Source organism: Onychostoma macrolepis, unplaced genomic scaffold, assembly GCF_012432095.1.
Source record: "Onychostoma macrolepis isolate SWU-2019 unplaced genomic scaffold, ASM1243209v1 Scaffold35, whole genome shotgun sequence".
Taxonomy (NCBI): domain Eukaryota; kingdom Metazoa; phylum Chordata; class Actinopteri; order Cypriniformes; family Cyprinidae; genus Onychostoma; species Onychostoma macrolepis.
Window position 1 is genome coordinate 1 of NW_026704853.1, and position 25,363 is coordinate 25,363.

Below are 25,363 nucleotides of genomic sequence, written 5' to 3' on the forward strand. Positions count from 1 at the left end.
ACTTCTCAACATGGACATGCCTCTCATTTATCCCATAACACTCTTATACTCAGCCTTTAAATCATACTCAGTTACTCTGTGCATCTGAACACATATCAATCTGCACTCAGCACTTTGTATTATTGTTCTTACATACCCTGCTAATTTTGTACTTCCTGTTTTGCACAAATATACTATTTTTTTTATCTTCCAAATTTTACTGTTTTATACTGTATTTTACTTTAATGTATCAAATACATTAGTATTTTTCCAAATATTCAATGCACAGACTGAGTAGCTGACCAGGTTTACATTAAAAACATCTTGAATCTTGAGCTTCTCTTAGGCTGTTCCTGTACTACTCAGGGTAATTCTGACACTTTCAATTCTGAGAAATTTTCAAGTGTCAGCTTTCATATGAGAGCTAAAATATAGTAAATATGCATAGACCAAAGGGTTATTTTGGGTATGTCATTTGTTGACAATGGAGCAGTGTTAATTTCGTCGACGAAGACGAAGACGAAAAATATTCGTCGACGAACCTTTTTTCTGTGACTAAGAGGAGACGTTGACGAGCTAAAATTAATGTCTGATGATAAAAACTATGACGAAATTTATGCCGCGTCTTCATTAACAAAACGAGACGGGACTAAAATGTTATTTGAGGACTACCGGACATTCAAAATACATCCTATATGCTAAATTAACTGTCTTGTCTTTCAAAATGTGGGTCTCTGTCATTGGATTACAATCAGATGAGGGGCGTATCTAGTCTCAGTATGGCAGCCGCAGTGGACGGATAGGCGATCAAAACGCAAACTAACGATCTGAAACAATAGCCTCAGCACCCGAAGGGTTAGGGATAGGGTGACCAGACGTCCCGTTTTTCCCGAGAGTCACAATTCGTTGTCGATTAATTTAAAGTTAGTGACGGCGGGATAGGCGGAGTCGCGCTGATAGAAGTGCTCTCTCTCTCGCGCAAGCTCCACTTCTTCAGTACAGCGCGCGATCAGTTCTCAGTTCTCAAATACACACACAGCAGTCCTGTGTCTATCGTGTAGAGTCAGAGTATCTCACATAAATACAGTCAGTTATGGCTTAAGTGAGCGTAAACAGGTGGATGAAAACTGAATGTGTGTCAGTATTACATGCATGCCTTCCGTCTTAAAGGGACAGCATTCCTAATTATCATTGTCATAAATGTTAACCAACAAAAGATGTTAAATAAATGTATACTTAAGTAAAGCTACTGTATCTGAAAAATGAGTTTAATTTGTATCTCTACCAAAAAATGAAAATGTATTCCAGTTTTTCCAAATTCAATCCTTGATTCAAATTTCTCATAAGCTTAATTCATTTGGTCTAAAGAGAGAAGAATTGATGCCTATTTTTGTTTGAATACTACATATAAAATAGCTACCAAAATAAATGTTGTTAACGGCACTTTGACTAAAAGTAAAGACTAAAAGTTGACAAAAATACAATGACTTTTCGTCGACTAAAACTAGACTAAAACTATGAAATACTCAAATGACTAAAATGTGACTAAGACTATTAAGCATTTTCGTCTCAAGACTAAGACTAAGACTAAATCAAAAATGCCTGCCAAAATTAACACTGCAATGGAGGTGCTGGATAAAGTGTCCACACCATCACATGTGTGTGCACTTGGATGGGTTAAATGCAGAGCACAAATTCCAAGAATGGGTCACTTCACTTCACTTCACTTTACTTTACCCAGTGACGCCATCTAGCGTAAAAAGTCTTTGACCACTAGGGTGCGCTATACATAGTTTTCACAGTAGAGCAGCCAAATGCACAATAACAAAAAATAAAATAAAATAAAACATTTTGCAAATCAATGACACCATCAATGAATAAAAATTGAACATATAGATTTGTTTTGGCAACAGATCCGAATAACACGTTCACATTAGTGACTCATCATCCATGAAGTTGAAGAAAACAAAGAAAAAGAAAAAATAGTCTATTTTATTTATACCTTTATTTAACCAGGAGGTCCCATTGAGATTCAGAATATTCTGAAGCTGTCTGTCAGTAGCGTGTGGTTGAAGTGTATTTTTTCCTTTCCTGCCTATACATGTTGCTCACAGCTTTGACGACTTCTCTATACAAAGGCATTGTGAACTCATCAGTATTTCAATGGTCTGACCAAAAAAGAAAATCTATAAATAGGTAGATAACGAAATATAGCCAAATCTAACAATAGTTAGAAAAAAATAATAAAAAAATAGTAAACAAAAAAGAAAAAAAAAGAAAAGAAAAAGATATTCCAATGAAGGCGATCATTTCTATTCACAGTTATATTATCTACAAACACACCTACAAAACGACAATTACATGGAAAAAAAAAACACAAAAAAAAAACACTGGACAGACACAGCCCAGCTGAACAAGACTGAAAATAGAACTCAATGCTGAAATAGACAAGTAAACAGAAAAACAGATTACAGAAACAATATCAAGTATTAAGCTTTACCTTGAATGCCCCACATTAAAAAAGACAGACCACTTTACAAAGAAAAACTATATAGCTACAATAAGGATAAGTGACACATTTAAATTAAGTAAATGATAAATAAGTAACAATTAAAAACGAATATCGTTTTAACGGTAAACACATTTGTAAAATGTAATTAAGATCCTTGATTAACAAGTGTAAAAATCTTATTTGGAATCGGCAGTAACAGTATAAAAATGCAGCTTCTATCCACAGCACAGGTATTAACCTGATAAAGCCTGTTATGACCGCTAGTGGTCAGCCGTAACCAGTGTTGGGCACATTACTTTAAAAAAGTAATTAGTTATAGTTACTAGTTACTTCTCACAGATAGTAACTGAGTTAGTAACTGAGTTACATCATTATAAAAGTAACTAATTACCAGGGAAAGTAACTATTGCGTTACTTTTTAAAAAAATGTTCAAATGTCAAATAACTTTGGATGCCCCCAATATTAAATATATTAAATTAATGAAATGAACACTAAAAAGAATAAATTATTATTATAAAACATTGTACATTAATCTACACTATTTATCTACTGACACTTATTATCAGTCAGTCAAGCATTATAATATAATATTATGATCATTTAATATTATCTGATGATAGAACTTTAGTAATTAGAATAACCACGTATGAATGCATATTTGTCATCAATATAAATGCACTAAGGATTAATGAGCTGCTGGGTTCATGAATATTAATCACGTTGTCTGCGTTTGCTCGAATTGATTTGATGAAATCAAAACAGGGAGGATAATAGGTGAGCGCCAGCCAATGAGATTGTCGTTTGCGCATTAGTTCCGCCCACTCCCAGAGAAACCGGCAGTTCATAAAAGCCGAAGAATTCCAAAGGAATGCCGTTATTTTTTACAGGAAAATACAACAAAGAATATCGTTTACATGTAGCGCGTCACTTCTGCATGTTATGAAAGATTCTCTGTATCTTTCTTTGCGTGCGTGTTTGTGAGAGAAAGCGACGGCGAGTCGTGCGCTTCACACTATAGTTTATGGTACGTCAAATACAGCTACACTGCGCATCCATTCAGATGAACTGAAAAATTAAATTCTAATAATGTAATATAGTAACGCCACATTTTATTGTCAGTAACGGTAACGGCGTTGTAATGGGGGAAACAGTAATTCGTTTGATTACTCGTTACTGAAAAAAATAACGCCGTTTATTTATAACGCCGTTATTCCCATCACTGGCCGTAACAGGAAAAAAGAAGAGTCTCAATACCAGAGAGATGTTGAATTACAAGAATTTATTTACAAATAAGGGCTTAGCTTCAGGGGCAGACAAGGCCAAAATAAAAAAATATATATATATCTTTGTTAACACGCTATAGGCTACTTCCTAAACAAAATTAAGAAAACAAAAATACAGTTTCAACTTACCTGACTCCTTAAACCAAAAACAATGAGAAAATATGTTTCAAAATAAAATGGTGTCTAACCCCCTACAACCCTTAACTTACCCAATACTTATTTATAAAATATTTACAAAAGATATATAGCCTACAAGTTAACAGTAAACAATTCACAATCAGAATCGTAGTCAGTCAGGCGTGGGTCAAGTTAACAAGTAATATCACAGAATGGAAACAAAAATACTATCACAGAATTACAATCACACTCACAATCTTAAGCACCCACACACTATCTCTCTGGTAAGTAGGCATGGGTAGATCGACACTATTTTTTTTTACAATTTATTAAAACATGCTCTATTTTCAGCCCGATTACAATAAATACATTGACCTGTTTGATTGCGCTGTCCTATACCCATAATTATATCAATATAATAACTATATCCATCATGTCATGCCTATATGTATGTAGTTTTTTTAATTAATTTTATTTTTACGAGGTGTATTATTGTTAATAAAAATACACAAGTTGTATATACAAATAAACCTTACAATGACATCCCAACAAACAAATCATCTGAATGATACAGCTGGTGTAGGAATTTTTATTGACCAGCAGATGGCGGAGTAGAGCACTGTGTCAAAAGCTTTTTTTTGTTTGTTGTAAAAGCCTCACTGCTTCAGAAGCTTCGATCGGCACATCCCTACTGGTAAGACACTCAAAAGACTTAAACGAATGACAACGGCAAACTACAGAGTCACACACGATGGTACAATCACGGCAGAGATTGAGTGTTTGGGGCAGTCCTTACATCTGGATCAGGTGAGGAGGAGAACCAATCGCAGCCTCCAGCAAATTATCTCAAGGAACCGCCCATCTGAAACACAAACATGAACATACACAGAGAGAACACAAGAGGGCAGGAATGAAACAACGAACAAATGACTCTCAAAATTGCTCATAACAAGCCTGTATAATATTTGATGCACATAAGGTATGTGAATTATCAAAACTTTGCTAAAAACATGTTGTGTACAATCTACTCCATGTCTTCTGTCATCTGATTGATAGCCTATACTTTTTTAAGCAAATAAAAGGTCTTTTAGTGCAATTGTAAAAGTCCACTGTCAGCTACTTCAAGTGTTTTTTGTGGTCAAATAGTTACTGATTTTTAAAAACTAAACATAATGACTTTTATATTGTTAATTATCCACATACAATAATTATGGTAAAATGTGAGTATCAAATATGATCATCAGGCTTTTGAGAAACATTATTTGTTTCTCTCAATCATTACTATATGTTCATTATATGTTTCAATCACCAAACTGACCTTTTAAATATCATCTTACAAAGACATTATTGGAAGATAGAGTGATAACTGAGATTTTTTATTATTTTATGCAAGTAGTCTGCTATACTGTTATAGAGGTGTCGTGAACTTACATTACAAGCTATCAGAATCTCATCTTACATTTTGATCAAATAAAACATAAGGATCTGCACCAAATTACTTTTTTTTTCTTTTTTTTCTCAGTTTGGGTCTATGAATGACACTGAGGTGTTTTTCCTCCTCTAGTATGAGCTCCATATCTTATTATATCTTATTACTTGAGGCATAAAAGCCTGAAATAAGATAACTCAACAAAAAACATATGTATGCAAACTTTTTATAAATACTTTGTCTGAAGGTTCAAAAATATTGAAGTCTGTTTCAGCCACTGATTTAAAAAAATATAAAATGGTAATTGTGACTTCTGACAATTATGACTGTTTTCCTCAGAATTGCATTTTTTCCTTAAAATTGTGAGTTTATATTTCACAATTCTGACTTTCTTAGAATTGCGTGATATAAAAACTTGCAATTCTGAATTTTTTCTCAATATTTTGTGAAATAAACTCGCAATTGCAAGTTATACAGTCCAATTTTGATGGAGAAAAAGACTGTTCTTTTACAACTGTGAGATTATATCTCACAATTCTGACTTTTTAACTCACAATTCCGTGTTATAAAGTCAGAATTGTGAGATATAAATGTTTTATTTCTCAAGGATTCCTGCTGAAAAGATAAGTTTAAAGTAGTGCTGTCAATCGATTAAAAAAATTAATCCAGTTAATCACAGTTATGGACTGTGATTAATCATGATTAATCGCAAATTTAAAATACAAGGATTTACCTGTAAATGTGTTGAAAAAGAAATGCATGACAAAATAGTTTAAGGAAACAGAACCTTTCACCTTTTTATTCTTTTATCATTATTCTTTTGTTTTTATTCAGCCATTATCAGCATTTAAACTGGCAATAAAACGTTTACCAAGCCACATCGCTTCAATCCCAGTATACATTTACCCATCTTTATTTGTCAATATACACTTTGGGCGGCCACGGTACATTATAAAAGTAGCACAAAAAACCGCAACCCACGGCTCTGTAATGTTTTCCCACGACTGTATTTTCAAAATAGCCCACTTGTGCCACAACACTGGTTCGCTGTACCCTCATCACACAATGAGAGCCGAGGAGCGGATCCAGCGAGAGCTTAATGGAGCTACATGGAATTAAAAAGTTTTTCAGGAAGCGCAACACGAGAATAATCCCGCCCACTCTAAAGCGCTACTAAACTGCAGTGGAAACACAAACCGAGCCGAATTGAGCCGTGCTGTGCCGAGTCGTACCACGCAGTGGAAAAGCGCCAATATACAGTGGGGCAAAAAAGTATTTAATCAGCCACCAATTGTGCAAGTTTTCCCACTTAAAAAGATGAGAGAGGCCTGTAATTTTCATCATAGGTATACCTCAACTATGAGAGACAAAATGAGAAAAAAAAATCCAGAAAATCACATTGTAGGATTTTTAAAGAATTTATTTGCAAATTATGGTGGAAAATAAGTATTTGGTCAATAACAAAATTTCATCTCAATACTTTGCTATATACCCTTTGTTGGCAATGACAGAGGTCAAACGTTTTCTGTAAGTCTTCACACACTGTTGCTGGTATTTTGGCCCATTCCTCCATGCAGATCTCCTCTAGAGCAGTAATGTTTTGGGGCTGTCGCTGGGCAACACGGACTTTCAATTCCCTCAAAGATTTCCGATGGGGTTGAGATCTGGAGACTGGCTAGGCCACTCCAGGACCTTGAAATGCTTCACGAAGCCACTCCTTCGTTGCCCGGCGGTGTGTTTGGGATCATTGTCATGCTGAAAGACCCAGCCACGTTTCATCTTCAATGCCCTTGCTGATGGAAGGAGGTTTTCACTCAAAATCTCACGATACATGGCCCCATTCATTCTTTCGTTTACGGATCAGTCGTCCTGGTCCTTTGCAGAAAAACAGCCCCAAAGCATGATGTTTCCACCCCATGCTTCACAGTAGGTATGGTGTTCTTTGGATGCAACTCAGCATTCTTTCTCCTCCAAAGACAAGTTGAGTTTTTACCAAAAGTTCTATTTTGGTTTCATCTGACCATATGACATTCTCCCAATCCTCTTCTGGATCATCCAAATGCTCTCTAGCAAACTTCAGGCGGGCGGACATGTACTGGCTTAAGCAGGGGACACGTCTGGCACTGCAGGATTTGAGTCCCAGGCGGCGCAGTGTGTTACTGATGGTAGCCTTTGTTACTTTGGTCCCAGCTCTCTGCAGGTCATTCACTAGGTCCCCGTGTGGTTCTGGGATTTTTGCTCACAGTTCTTGTGATAATTTTGACCCCACGGGTGAGATCTTGCGTGGAGCCCCAGATCGAGGAGATTATCAGTGGTCTTGTATGTCTTCCATTTTCTAATAATTGCTCCCACAGTTGATTTCTTCACACCAAGCTGCTTACCTATTGCAGATTCAGTCTTCCCAGCCTGGTGCAGGTCTACAATTTTGTTTCTGGTGTCCTTTGACAGCTCTTTGGTCTTAGCCATGGTGGAGTTTGGAGTTGGACTGTTTGAGGTTGTGGACAGGTGTCTTTTATACTGATAACGAGTTCAAACAGATGCCATTAATACAGGTAACGAGTGGAGGACAGAGGAGCCTCTTAAAGAAGAAGTTACAGGTCTGTGAGCCAGAAATCTTGCTTGTTTGTAGGTGACCAAATACTTATTTTACCGAGGAATTTACCAATTAATTCTTTAAAAATCCTACAATGTGATTTTCTGGATTTTTTTCTCATTTTGTCTCTCATAGTTGAGGTATACCTATGATGAAAATTACAGGCCTCTCTCATCTTTTTAAGTGGGAGAACTTGCACAATTGGTGGCTGACTAAATACTTTTTTGCCCCACTGTATAACCTTCCGCGCTGCGATGACGGGAAAAAGTTGGGGTTAAACCTTATCAAACGATTAATTTGCGTTAAAAAAATATTAAGGCGCTAAAATTTTTTGATTAATCGCATTCGTTAACGCGTTAACGTTGACACCCCTAGTTTAAAGTAATCTTGCAGTGTCAAGAGAGTAGTGTGTTAATAGTGTCGTCTAGATGTCAAGGTGAATCTCTATTATTGTTACCAACTACAGAAATCTTAGGACACTATTTCTATGAGTGACCAGTGTTTCACTGATGCTCTTCTCTCTTTTTCCATCAATCCTTTATTGCTTCCTTTGAAAAAAGTATGTCAGTCTCACATGATCCTTCAGAAAGGATCTTCACTTCTTTCATTATTCTTTAATGAATAGAAAGTTCAAAAGAAGAGCATTTATCTGAAATACAGAGCTTTTGTAATACAACATTCAAACTAAGTTTTTTTTTTTTTTTTTTGGAAAGAAAATTAATTAATACTTTTATTCAACAATGCATGCATTAAATTAATCAGAAGTGACAGTAAAGGCATTTCAAATGTTAGACAATAATTCTATTTGAGCTAAATGCTGTTCTTTTGGACTTCCTATTCATCAAAGAATCGTGAAGAAAAAAAATTGTACACAACTGTTTATACATATAGTAGTAGTTTAACATTTTTCAAACTACTTTCACACAATAAATCTCTTATTTTCAATCCTGTTAAACCATCTGTAATACTCACCAGTTCATAATTTTTGATGCTTGTGATAGTAAATCATACAAACAGCAGTAGCAACAAACAGCAGAACAACAGCAACAGCACCATGACGTTTTCTTTCTACAGCAGCTGAAGACTGAATCTGTCCTGACTCTGAAACAGATGAAGACAGACAGTCGTTAATATTTAATCAGGGATTGAAAATCAGCTTTAACAAATTTTTTGTCTGATATACATAAGTAGTGAATGACATTTATACTTTGGTCAACAGTTGTATGACAGTAAGTTTAACTGATAAGCGTTACCCATCTGTTGGGTTCTTGAGGAACAGTATATTAAGTTCTAGTTCAAGCACTTTATTTTCATTGTGTAACAACAAAATTACTCGTGACAACCCAGAGGTGCATTTAAAATCCAGAAACAAAAGGAAGACAATTTAAAAGTAGAGTTCAAACAGTTAACAATACAGTAAATACATACAAAATAATAGCTAAGAAAACAAAATTATACAGAACAAAGGGAAAGGGAAATTCAATGAATTAGTCATTCAATAGAATGACTAAATAATACTTACTAATGACAGCAACACTGAATGTCTTTATGGTGCAGATTCTGCTGCTATTGATCTGTAGTTTATAAAGTCCAGAGTCTGTGGTTCTGGTGTCTGTGATGGTCAGAGATCCAGTCTGACGATCCAGCTGCAGTCGGTCTCTGAATCTGTCTTTACACTGAACATCTGTACAACTATTAATGGTCTTGATTTCAGCTATACGAGTGTCATTAAAATACCACGTGATCACATCATTTGTTTTTATTACACCAGCATCCAAAGTGACAGATTTTCCCTCCTTCACTGACTTTCTTTTCATTTCATCTCGTTCAGCAGCAGAAACACCTGAAATGCAAACCAACAGCTGACTGATGGATCGTTTTGATAAAAAAATTTAAAAATTAAATAAAAAACAACTAACATTGTGATTACACATTCTTTCTTGAAACATTTATTCATGTTTTTTTGTTTTTTTTCTCTCGCTCATAAAGACATTTTACAGACTTATTTTGAACCAAATCATCAAGTAAACAGATGACAATAAAAGGTAATGGTTGGGTGAGGGAATGTCATCTCCACCAAAACAGAAAATTGCAGCTTATTATGAACTAAAACTAACAGCTCACCAAAATAAAATTTGGTTTGCAATCTTATTGTACTTGATGTACAGTATCTTATTCTTAATGATGTTAACTGAATCTGACAATTCCACTTGAACCGCAAATGTGTTTTTAAAGCAGTCACTGCTATGATAAACATAATAAACACATTAATGTGACTTAACATACATAACCTTGCTTTAAAACACTAAATGACTCACCATGAACTTTAACACTGAAGGTCTTTGCGATGTTACGGCTGGTGATCTCTACTTTATAAAGTCCAGCATCTGTGGTGTTGATATTTGTGATCATAAGAGATCTGTCTGTCAGATTCAGTTTGTCTCTGAATCTCTGGGGACACTGAACATCTGTACAGATCTTATTCTGATCTCCATTGATTTGAGCTATACGAATTTTATTAAAATACCATGTCATTCTATCTTTTTTGTTTGTGTCAACATCAGTGTGTAGAATGACTGAATCTCCTTCCATCACTGACACTTCATCTGTATCATCACCAGACACGCCTAAAGAAAAGAAAAAAGAAGAGTTAATTAAAAATAACATATGGGGCAGTGGGACAAACATATGCATGAATAGTGGTGTATGTGTGTGTGCTTTTATTCTGCAGATCATAAATACAATGAGTACTTATGTCTGCATTCAAATTTCAGTTTGTCAAGTTGTCACAACCTAAACAAGACAGTTAATTCACTCAACTTGTTTTAGAAAACCGCTAACTTCATTGTTTTATAATCATGGCTGTAGTAGCCAGCTTTGAGCTCACCGAGGTCCGGACCTTTTTTTCTTTTTTAAATATTCAACAAGAAAATTTATTATCTGAATAATTAGCCATTTAAAAGTCATCCTGGGAGTGTCTGCATGTACAACCCATGGCAAAAAAAAAAAAAAAAAAGTTTTACTTTATAACAAATAATCAAAATCACAGATATGTCACAAAACAATTTTTGTTTAATTATTCAACACTCTGGTTATGTGAAACATACCTCAAACAAATGACATTAAAATATTTTAATTAATGGAAAATATATTTTGCATTTCAAGTAGAGGAAAAAAAAAAATATGGAATCATTCAATGTTGAGGAAAAAATTATGGAATCAGCTTGTAATTTGCATTTCTGAAACAAATACCAGCACATATCTAACAGAGTCAGCAGTTAAGAGAGTGCTTGCAAACCTTAACGAACTGTTGGACTTGGCTAATTGAAAGGAAATATGGCCCCAACAAGAGAACTGTCAGTTGAAATGATGGAAAGGATTATAAAACTCCTTCAAGGAGGAAATCCAAGACGGAGTGTGGCAAAAGTATGTTTTTCATCCAAAACAGAGAAGAAGAAAAAAAAAAACATCTCTGTCACTTTTAAAGATTATATGCAGTGTACAATAGCTACACTAATAAAATTTTTTTTTAAAAACTGAAACAATTGAATGTAATAGGCCTACAAACTGGGTCAAGTTCGCTGTTTCAATCACTTGGGTAAAGTTGGTTTTATATTCGCACATTCGGACTTCAGCATTCAATTACTTTGTTAACCACACTACATTGGACATTCAGCGGACATTCACAAGTAAATATGACATTAAAACAATACTTGGCCATTTTGATCGATTGTGAAAAAAATGTAGGTTGACAATGATGTCGCTGATTAGAATTTGCAAAAAAATAACTTTATTGCACATATAATTACAAAGTTATTGAACGCGGAAATGTGTGAATGTTGTGAATGTGCGAATATAAAACCAACTTTACCCAAGTGTTTTAATCGGTGATCGTAAGAGATGATCATAAACGTCTTACCATGCACTAGAAATAGGTATCCTACCAAAAAAGTAAGCATCTTCTTCATCACATTTATGCTGAAGACTAACGCAGAATTGATCGAATAAATGTGAAAAAGTGAAAGTGAAAGCGAACGCTAAAATCTGCGTACAAGACAGCACTTCTTAAATTCGGAGCTTTCATTGGTATTTTGCCAAAAGTCTTCTTTATTATGAGACTGTATGACTGTTCTTGATGAGAACTCGCTGTCCACCAAATGAAAAACAGCTCGCAAATAAATCCGTCTAACTGAAACTTAAATTGATTGCCTAGATAAGATCCGCTTTAGAAACAACTCCCGCACCTTCATCTTCATCTTCTTTTTGTTTAATGGCAACTAACTCTTTAGGAGCATTATCGCCACCTACTGTAGGCCTACTGGCTATAAAATAAATTTACATAGGTGATGAGTCTGAAATTTGAGAAGGGGAAGTATTGGGGGAATACTTGAATACGTTGCAGCTTGCAGTGGTTACAGCTCGTATGTTCACAATGGAGCGGTTCATAGAGTTTTATTTTGAACTTGGACTCAGAATAATACAGTCAGTGATTATTTCGAGGCACGGTTTTGGGACATTCTAAAACACTTAATGTGGCTCAATGTTTTAAATGTTGACATTGGAGGACTAAATTCGATAATAATAAATCCTGATAAAAATTATTAGGCTAACATTAATAACCGTATTAATAATATTCCTATTAATAAAGCAGAATATGACTGTATTACTTTGAGTGCAAGTTCAAAATAAAACTCTATGAACCGCTCCATTGTGAACATACGAGCTGTAACCACTGCAAGCTGTAAAGTAAACAGGAAGCGTTTGTCCGAACTCAAATGGTTTTGCGAGAGAACGCAAAGTTTCTCGAGGGAACGCAAAACATTTGAAAAAAAAAACAATGTTCCTCCCACCCTGAATTTTTTCCATTCACCTCGAATTTTTCCCACCACAATGTCCTTTAAAGGGCTGCGTCACATACATCACATAACCCATTTTCATGTAAACCCATAAGTGCCAGTGTTGATTTCAACCCTGTACATCCAGTCTTAATCTAGATAGCCACACCTCTTCTTTCCTATTTCTTCCCTGACAATTTATCCTCCCTACTTTCTGCGTAATACTGTAACACCATCTCCCTGTGCAACTATTATCCCATCTAATTTGCCATTTATTCCTTAACCTTTTCTTTAAAATTGACTTTGCCTTCTTTTTACGCATAGTCACTTTAACATCCACCTCCATCTTGCCTAGTGCTTTTTTTTTGCTAGTTTATCAGCAACTTCATTACCAGATACCCCAACATGTGCTGGCACCCAACAACAATACACCATTATTCCAGCCTCTTTCAATCTGTATAAAGATAGATACACTTCCATTAATAAATCTTCTCTGTCTGACCTCGCATGTGCAATACTAATTAAAGCTGAAGAAGAATCTGAACATATTACTACTTTATTTGGCCTGACTTGTTCAGCCCATTGCAGTCTAGCTGTTAACTCTATAGCAGTGTATATCAGGCAATTTCAGACTAATTCGTATTTAACATTTTGGAATATATACACCTATTCCAACCTTTTGACTAACAGGTTCCTTAGATCAATCCGTAAATATTTGTAATGTTGAATAAAATGTATTATTTCGAATAGCATTAACCTCTTTTCCAATGTATTCATCTTTGGGCTTGTCTAGTAAGCTCAAATCTACAAGCGGTCCAGGGACTCTCCATAATGGGGCATCAGTGAGTTTCTGCTTCTTCTTCTTCTTCTTCTGGTTTTATTGCGGGTTGCGAACCAACTTCATAGGTGCATACTGCCACCTACTGTGATGGAGTGTGAAGAGAATGTACCGTTTCTCACCTAAATCTTATATTCTATTCATTATTCCACAATTCTTAAGAAATCTCATGATTGCACTTATTTGTTTTCCTGCATTTGGACCATCATTCAGAATACTACTTAATGAAAAATCTTTTATTCCTAAGGATTGTAATTCATCTTGAAGTCGATCCCTTTCATATGCTGTGCTATCATCAAAACGTGTTCCACAGATTCCAGTATTATGTTTCCCCATAATGTATAATGTTTGGTTAAGATTTGAATGTCCTATTCGTATATGAGTTAAAATGACTTGTTCCCTTCTGCTTATGTTATGAATGATTTTTCTTCTCTTTATACTCCTTTGTGCTTTGTGATAATGCCTACCTGTTTGACATGAGTCCCGGTATATCTAAGGATTTTTTAGCCATTTTATCTACCTCTTCATTGCCTTGAATTCCCACATGTGCAGGTACCCATATAAACCGAGTAATTACCCCTATCAGTTTAATACTGTATAGTGTAATCATGATTTATGCTAAAATGTCTTTTCTATTTGATTGCCATGATTGTAAACTCATAATAAGCCATTGAGTCAGAGCATATTATTACTTTATCCGGCCTTACTTCATATACCCACTCTAATGCCATAAGGATAGCCTACCATCTCTGCTGTATATACAGAAGTACCATCCGTAATTCTTGCAGCTTTCCTAACCTGAAATTCTGGAATGAAAAATGCAGCACCTGTCCTTCCATGCAGTATATGTTCTTTGATCTATCTGTATAAATTTGGAGAAATTAATAATGCATACTTTTTATAGATTCTTTAACATACACTTTTAAATTAATTAATTTATTTAAGTCAACTTCAGGTTGTTCTAATAACCAAGGTGCTATTGGAGGAGTAACTATTACTGATGCAAATTTATTTGATTCTATTCCAGTTTCATTGATCAGTTTCTTTATTTTCCATGCAAATCCTTTACCTGGTTTATTTACTCTTTCCCAACTTTAATTAAGTACTTCTCTTACAGGATGATCCTCTCTTTGGCCCTGAAGATTAATCCAATATGCCATGGCTAGTTTTTCTCTTCTATAGTGGCAATTCTGAGGACTCCACCTGTATTGCTGCAATTGGTGTTGTCTTAACTGCTCCTAGAATCAACCTTAGAGCTTTAGCTTGCATAATATCTAGTTTATTTAATAACGTTTTCATACACAATACATCCATAATCGAGAACTAATCTCCTGAGTTCAATATATATTCCCTTTAATGATTGCTTATCTGCACCCCAATCTTGTCCTGCAAGCCCTCTCATTCAGTTTAATACTTTACTACATTTCTTTATAATATAATCTATGTGGACTTTCCAAGTTAGTTTATCATCAAACCACATTCAGAAATATTTAAATTTAGATACCTTTTCTTATGTAATAAGTTGCTTATTTTCTCAAATTTTCCTCCTGGCAAATATCTGGTAATAAATTTTGGATAATGAAAATTTGAACCCCCATTCTAAAGACCACCTTTCTACTATCTCTATTGCTTCTTGAATTCTATCCATATTAAAAGATAAATTCCTCTTTTCCACATTATTCCATCATCAGCATATAAAGCTGTATTAATTCCTGGAGGCACTTCTTCAAATACGTCATTAATCATAATGTTAAACAGGGCTCATCACACTCCCTTGAGGTGTCCCATTCTCCACACTTAATATCTGTGACAATTCATTTCCCACCCGAACCTAAATTGTTCTATCTAATAAAAAACTTAAAATTAAAGTTATAAATTCTTCCTTCAATTCCAATTTTTCCCAATTTTATTAGTAAACCTTCTTTCCACATCATGTCGTATGCCTTTTCAGTATCAAAATAAACTGCTACTAGACCCTCTTTCATTATTATAGCTTTCTTGACATCTGTCTCCAGCTTTATTAATGGATCCAATGTTGAACGACCTTGTCGTCTAAAACCATACTGATAAGGTGCTAACCCTCCCTTACTCTCTAATACATGATTCAGCCTATTTACAATTGTTTTTTCCATTATTTTACAAAAATTAGATGTAAGTGCTATTGGCCTGTAATTCCCAGCTATTGATGCATCTTTTCCTGGCTTAGCTACTGGTATTATTATTGCATGTTTCCATGATCTTGGTAGCCTCCCCTCTATCCATATCTTATTAAATAACACCAGTACTGCTTTACTATCATCTGCATGTTTGATCATATTATAACATATTTTATCTTTTCCTGGAGCTGACTGCACTTTACATAATACTCTTTTAAGTTCTCATATCTCAAAATCAGCATCTAACACTCATGTCCCATCAGGTTTTCTATTATAAATACATTGATGTTGCATTAAAATGTCCTGTCTTTTCCTTCTGTAATTCTCATCAAGATTTTCTTTACTATGTGCCTTTTAAAAGGTCGTAAATATTCGCATACTGTTGAAGGGCGTGCGTCGTGAGCACAGTAAAACAGCTGACAGGACAGTAAAGTTTGTTTTACTGACATATAACAATATCCCATCAGACCGCAGTTCCCTGTTGTTCTACTGAAGCTCATTTGGCACCTGTTGCCTAGCTTTTCCGCGCTTGTTTGACTAAGCTTTTGATTATTTATTACATTTTATTACTATAGAATATTTTCACAGAATGATTTTGGCAAAATGGCGCCCCCCTATGTGTGGCGCCCCTATGCACTGCATATACTGCATACCCCTTATTTGCGCCACTGATATGATGCGCACGCTCTATCACTTCACCATAAAAAACCGCACTAGAAACTGCCAGCATACATCGTCAGTTAAGTCACGAAATTACAAAAATGGCGATTAAAGCTGCAAAGCTGTGCATGCATGTATGTGCATTACATTTAAGAACGTTTCTCAAATGCATGCAGCCTACTGAAATATTCTGCAATTCGAAATCACAATAGTGCGCAAGATGATAGACTATGTAAATTTTTATTTATAATTTAATGCACAAGTAGGCCAAATGTGAGCACAGTGCAGTTAAATGTACTAGAATATATGCACTAATTTTTCGTTAACTTGTAAAGCACGAAAATGAAACCATAAAATAACTCATTTTACATTCTTACATTATTTTCCTTTGTACAGAGATCGATTTAGGTATGACAAAAGTGCTGCAATTAATTAATTTTGACAACTAATAGAATGATAGAATAGAATGACTGATACATTTTTTCAGAGTTCATTGATTATGTAAAATTCAGTGAAGGTTGACTATATCTGCCTCATCCATGAGTGGGCCTATGCAATGATGGAGAACAAGATTTTGGGGGTGTTAAGACCCAGAACCAAGCTTACTGAGCAATAAAGCTACAGTGAGCCCTTTTATTAAAATACCTGGAGGTAATACAAAAATAATACAAAAATTGTCATTCACTCAGTATTACTTAATGTAATTCACAACTATCTCAGTTACAGTTAAGTACAAATTAATTGTATTCAGTTGTGTGTAAGGCACCAACAGTCCAGTACTTTATAATCAAATCCATTTCTATGTTGAAATAATGAAGATTTCTGTGCCACCCCAGACTGGTTGCTGCCCCCTTCCTGGCCACCCCTATGAAAGAGAATTCATTCATTTGAGAGAAACTGAGAAGATTGTAAACAAAGATACAAACTAGCCACTTTTCACTGAAAATTGCCGTTGTAAATTCAAAATAGGCCATCTGTGTAATTCAAGTAGATTCAATGAGTTGAAAACTCTTGCTACTTCATACTTCAATACAAAACAATGCTGAACTTTGACAAAAAAGAGATTTTTAAATGTTATAATAGTGATTTTATAATGTCTAAATATAAATCCATTAGCAAATCATGTGAAAAGAACTATTACAGAGTGGAAATGGTAAAGGAGACAATAAATAATCCTCTGCTGCCATTTAGTGGCCATAGTGGGAATCATAACATTCATTTTAATAGTATTTGTTTTTCTACCAGGTGAAATCTTGGCAGAAATCTTCCACTTAGCATGGCAAATTTTCTATGAATTATCTCTTTAAGTAAAAATGAAAGAAAAAAAATTCAGATGTTCTTTAAAATAAATTTTACTATATAAAAATGTGCAAGAATATGAATAACTTTAGGCAAATAAATAATATTATATTATATAACAGTTTATTACACTGCAAAGCAGTTCTGTAAAGCTATCAACTATGAACTGTGTGCTCATAACAGCAGGCAAGAAAAACACTTTTCACCTACAAACTAAACACATCAAACAAATGGCCATTCTCACGCACAAACTGTTTGTCCATCCAACAGATCAAACCGAAGAAAACCAACCACAGCAGGTTTCAGTTTGACTCAGAAAATGAGCTGCTTGTGTCACACCTCAGACTGGCGATGCACTTTGCAACAACTGAATGATCATAAAACCATTTTAAACCATTTATTTCATCATTAAATTCAGGCTGACTATTCTAATAATCATGCAAAAAATTTCTACTCATCTACTTGTACATATTTAACATGATCAAACATGCCATTTTAAATGATAAAAAAAAAAAAAAAAGTCCATTTGATAAAGTTTTTTTGACAAGAAGTTCCCCACCATTAACAGTTAAAGTTAACTTAAGAAATGTTTTTGGCCTATATTATATATGACTGTAGGTTGATTGATTGATTGATTGATTGATTAAATTAGCTTCCATTCAGTATGTGTGTGTGTGTGTGGGACGATCAAACTCTGTCAGAGGAGGATTCACACACCAGAAAAACAGTCTGAGTGTTAGCAGTTATTAGATCAGACACAGAACTGTTAAAGAAAATGTTTCATGTGCTTGCTTTATTCTGTTTGTGCTGGTTGCGTTTGACTGGTAAGTTATAAAATCATTCACAGCTTCATTTATTTCTGTTTCAGAGCAATAATGCCACTACTAGTTCAGAAGAAATTATTTTCATTTGCTGTTGCTTCCCATATAAATCAAATCGTACTGAAATATTGTTGTGAGATCAGTTTTTTTTGTTTGTTTTTCCCTCCAGGTCTCTTTTCAGTAAGCCTGTTTAATGACCCAAACACAAATATACAAAACTAATAAAATTCTCCAGCAGAATTAAATTATTCTGTTATTACTTTACAGGACATAACTTTGAAATATATTTAAAACTAAATTATTCATATATGTCAACTTTTGTTTTATGTTGTGTCTTTGCTGCTGTTATTCAATTCACATTTAAATGTTACAAACTGATTTCATGCTTTCCAAACCAACAGTTAACAACTCTGTTCTTGTTTGTTTTCTGCAGGTGTGTTTGGTGCCGAGACAAATGAAACACAGTCATTGTTAGTAATGGAGGGAGATTCTGTTACTCTACACACTGATGTTACTGAAATACATGAAGATGATGAAATAATGTGGAATTTTGGAGCTAATAACTCTCTGATAGCTCAAATAAATAGAGCTTCTGGAATCTTCTTCACATGTAATGATGAGAGATTCAGAGACAGACTGAAGCTGGACGATCAAACTGGATCTCTGATCATCACAAACATCACAACTCAACATACTGGACGTTATGAAGTAAAGATAATTGCAGCTAAACTGTCTTCAAAAACATTCAATGTTTCTGTCTATGGTGAGTAGAGATCCTTGGTCTCATCCTTGATATCCAAATATTCTTGTTTTATTAAAGGAATATTCCAGGTTCAATACATGTTAAGCTCAATCCACGGAACAAATTTGATTACCAAAAAAAAAACAAAAAACAAAAAAAAACAATTGTACACTGTTTAGAGGTTACGGTGAGGTTATGATGAACAGAAGACATTTTTGGAGGACTTTATAAAAGCATGTACATTCATTCTAATTGTAAAACTTTTAAAATCATCATTTTACAGTCAATTTATGGTTGTAAGGTTTACAGCATTATTGTTGTCATAGTGATTGTTTTCTAGACGGATATAAAAAGTACTTTTAACCATGCTAAAATTATGTCAACATGCATATTGTAGTTTGTGTATAGCTGTACTACTGAAACTGTGAGTATTTTAAAGTTTACAGAGCGGCGCCATTCACTGCCATTGTAAGTGTCTTCATCTAAATTATAGTTTGAAATGACAGAAACACTCACTGACTATCAATACACTAAACCAAGACTGCTGTTTATTCTCTTATATTTTCCAGCTCATCTGCCCACTCTTAACATTACCAGAGACTATTCTCAAAATCTTTTATCTTCATCACAGCAGAATTGTTCATTGTTGTGTTCAGTGGTGAATGTGGGTCATGTGACTCTCTCCTGGTACAAAGGAAACAGTTTATTGTCCAGCATCAGTGTGTCTGATCTCAGCATCAGTCTCTCTCTACCTCTGGAGGTGGAATATCAGGATAACAACACCTACAGCTGTGTGCTCAACAATCCCATCAGCAACCAGACTCAACATCTGGACATCATTCAACTCTGTCAGATGCGTTCAGGTACGTCACCAGTGATATTGTCAGTGATATATAGGTTATATATAGTGCTGATGTGTCATAGTGTTTGTTGTTGAGCAAACAGACAGATTCACACTAATGTCTCATTTTGTTCATTACAGGACAGGGGCTATACATATTGCTGATCTCTGCTGCTGGATCTCTGTTGATTGTAGCTGCAGTCGTGATGTGCTGCATTTGCAAGAAATGTAGAAAACCAGGTCAGGAGAGCAAGTAATTCATCTGTAGAAATATATTTTAAGATACAATTGTTGAAATAATATTTAAAACATTTTATTTTAACACACCTGTGATTATTAATGCAGTCCAAACCCAGGAAGAAGACTCCGATTCAGCATTGTGTAAACCAAAAACACAAAAAAAGGTAAGATAATTCAAGACTGTGTTGCAAGAAGTTGTTGCAGTCAGTTAATCTGATTGAAGTTTTGTGTTTCATGTGCAACAGACAGATAGTGAACAGAATGTTGGCCGTCTAGGGGCCCAACTATCAGCATTATTCAGTATATAGGAAGACAATTAAAGGATAGTTTAAGCATCCCCCCCCCCCCATTTATACTAAGGTTTGCACTTCAGTGTAAATAATGAGTACATTTTTCCATTTTACAATTCTATTTTCAATTTGTAGGACAAAAAAATAAATTAATTAATTAATTAATAATAAAAGAAAAAAAACTAGGCTATTATAAACGAAAATGTAGTAGCTCAAATGTACTTAAAATGTATCAAATTTACTGGGGGTTCTAACAACAGTAATACATCACTGATAAACTGTAGCCTATAACACAGTGATAATTCATCCAAATAAGTTAAAGACAATGTTATGACAATCTCAGCCACTATTCACATTCACTTTTTTAAACTTTTTAATACGGCGACAGTGAATGGTTAATGTAGGCTACCCTCATATTGTTTGTTTTTTTCACAAGCAAAGTAAAACTTTTCTAAATCAGAACCGTAGACTTTAGTGTTTGCCGTGGTCGTTGAGACGCGAGTATGGCGCTCGATCACCCGCATCTAATTTCACCCTTAAATTTGTCATTTTAAAATAAAAGCAAATACTATCACGATTAGATGCTGATGAGCGAGCGCCCTTATCGCTCCTGAAAGCTCACTTCATGTTCGCAATCGACGGCAAGCTCTAAATTCTACCGCTTTTAATTTAGAAAAGTTTAATTTACATGGCTTGTAAAAAAGTACAATGATAAGGTCAATATGTACATCTGCTTAGAACTTGGGCAATAACAAGACGACATTTCATCCCGCACAGTTTGAGTGATTTGTGGAATTATTTGTGCTTGGCAGCGAGCGCGTTAAGCAGTGTTGCTTCTGAGTCAAATGTGCATGATAACTATTAAACATATTTTATTTGCGCTCAGACTGTAATTTCTGCAATATACAACAGTGTAATAAAGTGTAAAAACTCAGTTTCGCGGAAAAACAAGCGAACTTGGCAACACTGTCGCCAGATACAGCTGGATACAGCGGCAGATCAAGCTAAGAACGCCTATATGAAGGCCACATATGTTTGTTGACCAAAAAAAAACAAACAAAAAAAAACACAACGGTGCAGTAGGCTACTGACCTATTTAACCATGCATCAGAGACATGTTTCTCTTTTGTATGCGGAGCAAGAAAATCAGGTTAAAGTTTTATGAGTCTTTACTCATTCATGTCGCCAGACCTTGCTAGAAAACAGCGAACAATCCCATAGCAAACCGAAATAAAACCAAATGCATTATATTTAAAATAAGAACAAAATATCGTGAACACCTGCCAACTTTAACTACTCGATAAACCTGATCGCTTTATGATTTAAGCTCCCAAAGATGAGTATAATAAGTGGACATGGCAACACAAGAGCGCGCTCTGCAAGCAGCCTTTGAAAAATAAACAAAACATTAGTTTAGTTGAACTTGTCTAAGGTAGGCCAATTATTCTTTGGTGGCTATAATATAATTTGGTCAATAAAAACTCGAGACGCCAAAAAGTTTCTGTGTTATCACAGTGCCAGTCATCGTAATTTTGGAGAGAGTTGTCACTCCTTAAACTTTACGTCATGCCCACGTTAATGCAGACATGTACGAACTGTATTCGTTATACTTTTAGAACTTCTTTTTACTTTTAAACTCGACCATGAGGGGGTCTGTGGCCTACTAATTTAAATAATCTTCTGTTTATCAAATGCAGACAGTTCTAACTACAAATAAATGATTTTGCAATTCTAAAATAAACAATATAACACTTTTATAGATTTTCAAAGGAAAGAAAAAAAGGGCATAAAGTTGTTAACTCCTGTTACCTGTGTGCTGGAGTTTAGCCTCGAGCTGCAGCTGCGGTTCATGATTATTTGAAATGCAGCTTCAAGCTCCTGGTTGAATTGGTGTGAAAGGCAACCATTCTCATTCTTCAGAACTTAATCTGTTTGACGATTTAACAGTTTAAAAAGTCATGTGATGACTGATGCAATTTCCTCCAGTTTGAAAAATAAACTTCTCATGGTTCTGTTGTAAAGGTTATTTAGAGAGAAACCTAAAGTTGGTCTGCTATTAATTTTCTGTCATATCAGGAGTTCCTTTACTGAATTTGTGTTTCCTTGCAGAAATCAAAGTCGGATGCTGTGTATGAAAATGTTCCCAAAAAACGATGATCGGATACTGTATATACTGGAACTGACCTTAGAGTTCATACAAGCCCCTGCCTCACACCTTTTGGTTTTTATTCTCTGCCCAGTTGTCTCAGTTTTATTTTGCATCTTTTGATTTCCTCTTTTTTTTTTTTTTTTTGTAAATGTACTCAGATTATTGTGAAATATTGTTGATCTGTTTAATTTAGTGGCTCACAAAAAGCACATCATAAATGTTCTCTATCATATGGAAACGTGAATTCCATCCAATGTGCCTCCTTTTCTGCATATCACTGCTCCTGTTTTATCCTTCTTAGAAAATTGAAGTGCATTACATAGTGGTCTACAGTATCATCACACACAATATGCTCTGCTGGACATTTTAGCACTTGTAGCACAACATCGCTCTCTAGTGTCCAAAGAACAACATTTTTAATAGAGCTACTTTTACCTGATAGAATGCCCTGTAAATACATGCTGCTGGAAACGCTAAAGAACCAACAGGCTAATGTACAAAAAATACGCCTTAACTGATGCCTGTTTGAACAATACTAAATTCATTTATAGCTGCAGATATTTCCATCTTGTTATATCAGCTGCATGTTACACATAATGCAGGGCAACACACCTGCTATAGGCCCTGAAGATAAAGACAGACGGTTATTAATGCTAAAGATCTGATAATCGGCTTTACTTATATTTTTGACCAATTCACATTGTCCTACTCTGGTCATAACTTTTATGGCATAGATTTAATTGATAAATGGTGCCATCTGGTAGAGTTCAAACAGCAGGTATAACAACCTCAGTACTATGAGCAGGAAACATCAGAGAACTAGTTTATGCCATTTTTCTTTTCTTTTTTGTTACTAACATTAAACTTGAAAGTCATAAAATTCATAACTGAGTATGATGGTTCAATATAAAAAAATATAAAAAATTATCTCTAAATAGCTTAGATGTAGTAGGCTAAACTACTTTTGCCATGTTGCTTTAGCTTAGCTTGCTACATTTCCCAGGGCTGTAGCTTTAGTGTAGTGAGGCTTCATTTAATGAAGAGTAACTGTTAGCTTAGCTATCTACATTTTCCAAGTAGCTTGCCCAACACTGAACATTTTTCTACTTTGGTCATAACTTTTATGATATGCATTTATCTGATAAATGGCGCCATCTGGTGGAGGTTAAAGAGCAGGTATAACAGCCTCAGTACTATGAGCAAGACAGGAAACACCAGAGAACTATTTTATGCCATTTTTCTTTTCTTTTCTTTTTTGTTACAAACATTAGACTTGAAATTCAGAAACTGAAATAAAACTCAATGTGAAAATTGTGTGACTGCATGTGAAGTTGAATGTGATGATCTCAGTTGTATGTAAAATATGTAAGATGACTGCATTTCTCATGGATGATCTTGAACAGCCTAATGACCATCTTACAAACAACTTCATGATACTGTACATGTACATTCACACAATTACAGCATACTATACTTTCAGACCCTCCTCATGAATATTAGCCATTTTAAAAGATGGAAGATTAATTTATTTTTCCACTGACTCTAATGTTACTAACTATTCTTTTTTTTTTCTCTCTCTCTTTTTTTTTCTTTCATATTTACAGTTTAAACCTGACGTATAAGTCACTGCACTGGAAACCTACTAAAACCATTAGATGATTTCTTCTAGCTATAACATAAAAACAGTAAAAAGTCATTGGAATGAAAGGGTTAAAGGTTTAGCTTACAACAAATGAGAGTTACCAAACAACACCTCTCATTATATAGCTAGTATTCAATTATTTTACAATAAAATGTGGGTGGGGACAAATATTTCTGAGTAATATAATTGAAGACTGTGTGCAGACAAAGGGAATGGTTTTACCTTTATTAAGCCAAACAAATAGAGACAGATGGAGAGAACTTTTCATCAAAAACTTTTAATGTTTCTGTCTATGGTGAGTAGAAACACTGTTCGTCCTGACCTTCTCATATTCTTATTTGAGATTTACATAATCAAATGACACACTAAACATTCATCCTGCACCCAGAACTGAAAAAAGGCTGTTGTGTTGCTTTATTCAGATTTCTGTATATTCTCATATTTTGCAGCTCGTCTGCCTGTTCCTAACATTACCAGAGTCTGTTCTGCATCTTCATCACAGCAGAATTGTTCATTGTTGTGTTCAGTGGTGAATGTGAGTCATGTGACTCTCTCCTGGTACAAAGGAAACAGTTTATTGTCCAGCATCAGTGTGTCTGATCTCAGCATCAGTCTCTCTCTACCTCTGGAGGTGGAATATCAGGATAACAACACCTACAGCTGTGTGCTCAACAATCCCATCAGCAACCAGACGAGACATCTGGGCATCAGTCAACTCTGTCACACATGTGCAGGTAAGCAGCTCTGTTTTTAAGTTCACATTCACTTACATTAATGTCTCTCTTCATCATCAAAACACTCTCCTTCAGATCTTCCAGAAGGCTCAGGCTCTCTGATAGTGTTGACTTCTGCTGGATCTCTGTTGATTGTAGCTGCAGTCGGGATGTGCTGCATTTGCTGGAAACACAGAAAACTGATAAAAAAGGCAAATATTAT

At 34.9% G+C, this 25,363-nt stretch overlaps 2 protein-coding genes across 4 annotated transcripts; one reads left to right on the forward strand and one right to left on the reverse strand.

The window, feature by feature from the left end:
• Positions 1-3,756: 3,756 nt before the first annotated feature.
• On the reverse strand, positions 3,757-13,634 carry LOC131535520 (uncharacterized). 2 transcript variants are annotated; one of them, XR_009269651.1, is made up of 5 exons: positions 13,507-13,634; positions 10,233-10,541; positions 9,437-9,757; positions 8,887-9,015; positions 3,757-4,754 (listed from the first exon to the last, which is right to left on the reverse strand). XR_009269651.1 is itself a non-coding variant. In XM_058768239.1 (5 exons), exons 1-4 carry the CDS (start codon positions 11,880-11,882, stop codon positions 8,891-8,893), a joined length of 804 nt encoding a protein of 267 aa, XP_058624222.1. In that variant the 5' UTR covers positions 11,883-12,174; the 3' UTR covers positions 3,757-4,754; positions 8,887-8,890. The 2 variants fall into 2 exon arrangements, 1 of the variants encoding a protein (XP_058624222.1); XM_058768239.1 differs by lacking the exon at positions 13,507-13,634 and adding an exon at positions 11,834-12,174.
• Positions 13,635-18,408: 4,774 nt separating this feature from the next.
• Positions 18,409-25,110, forward strand: LOC131535521 (natural killer cell receptor 2B4-like). 2 transcript variants are annotated; one of them, XM_058768240.1, is made up of 6 exons: positions 18,409-18,526; positions 18,957-19,286; positions 19,835-20,128; positions 20,248-20,346; positions 20,452-20,510; positions 22,746-25,110. In XM_058768240.1, exons 1-6 carry the CDS (start codon positions 18,478-18,480, stop codon positions 22,791-22,793), a joined length of 879 nt encoding a protein of 292 aa, XP_058624223.1. In that variant the 5' UTR covers positions 18,409-18,477; the 3' UTR covers positions 22,794-25,110. The 2 variants fall into 2 exon arrangements, with proteins under 2 accessions (XP_058624223.1, XP_058624224.1); XM_058768241.1 differs by having other exon boundaries at positions 19,961-20,128.
• The last annotated feature ends 253 nt before the right edge of the window (positions 25,111-25,363 follow it).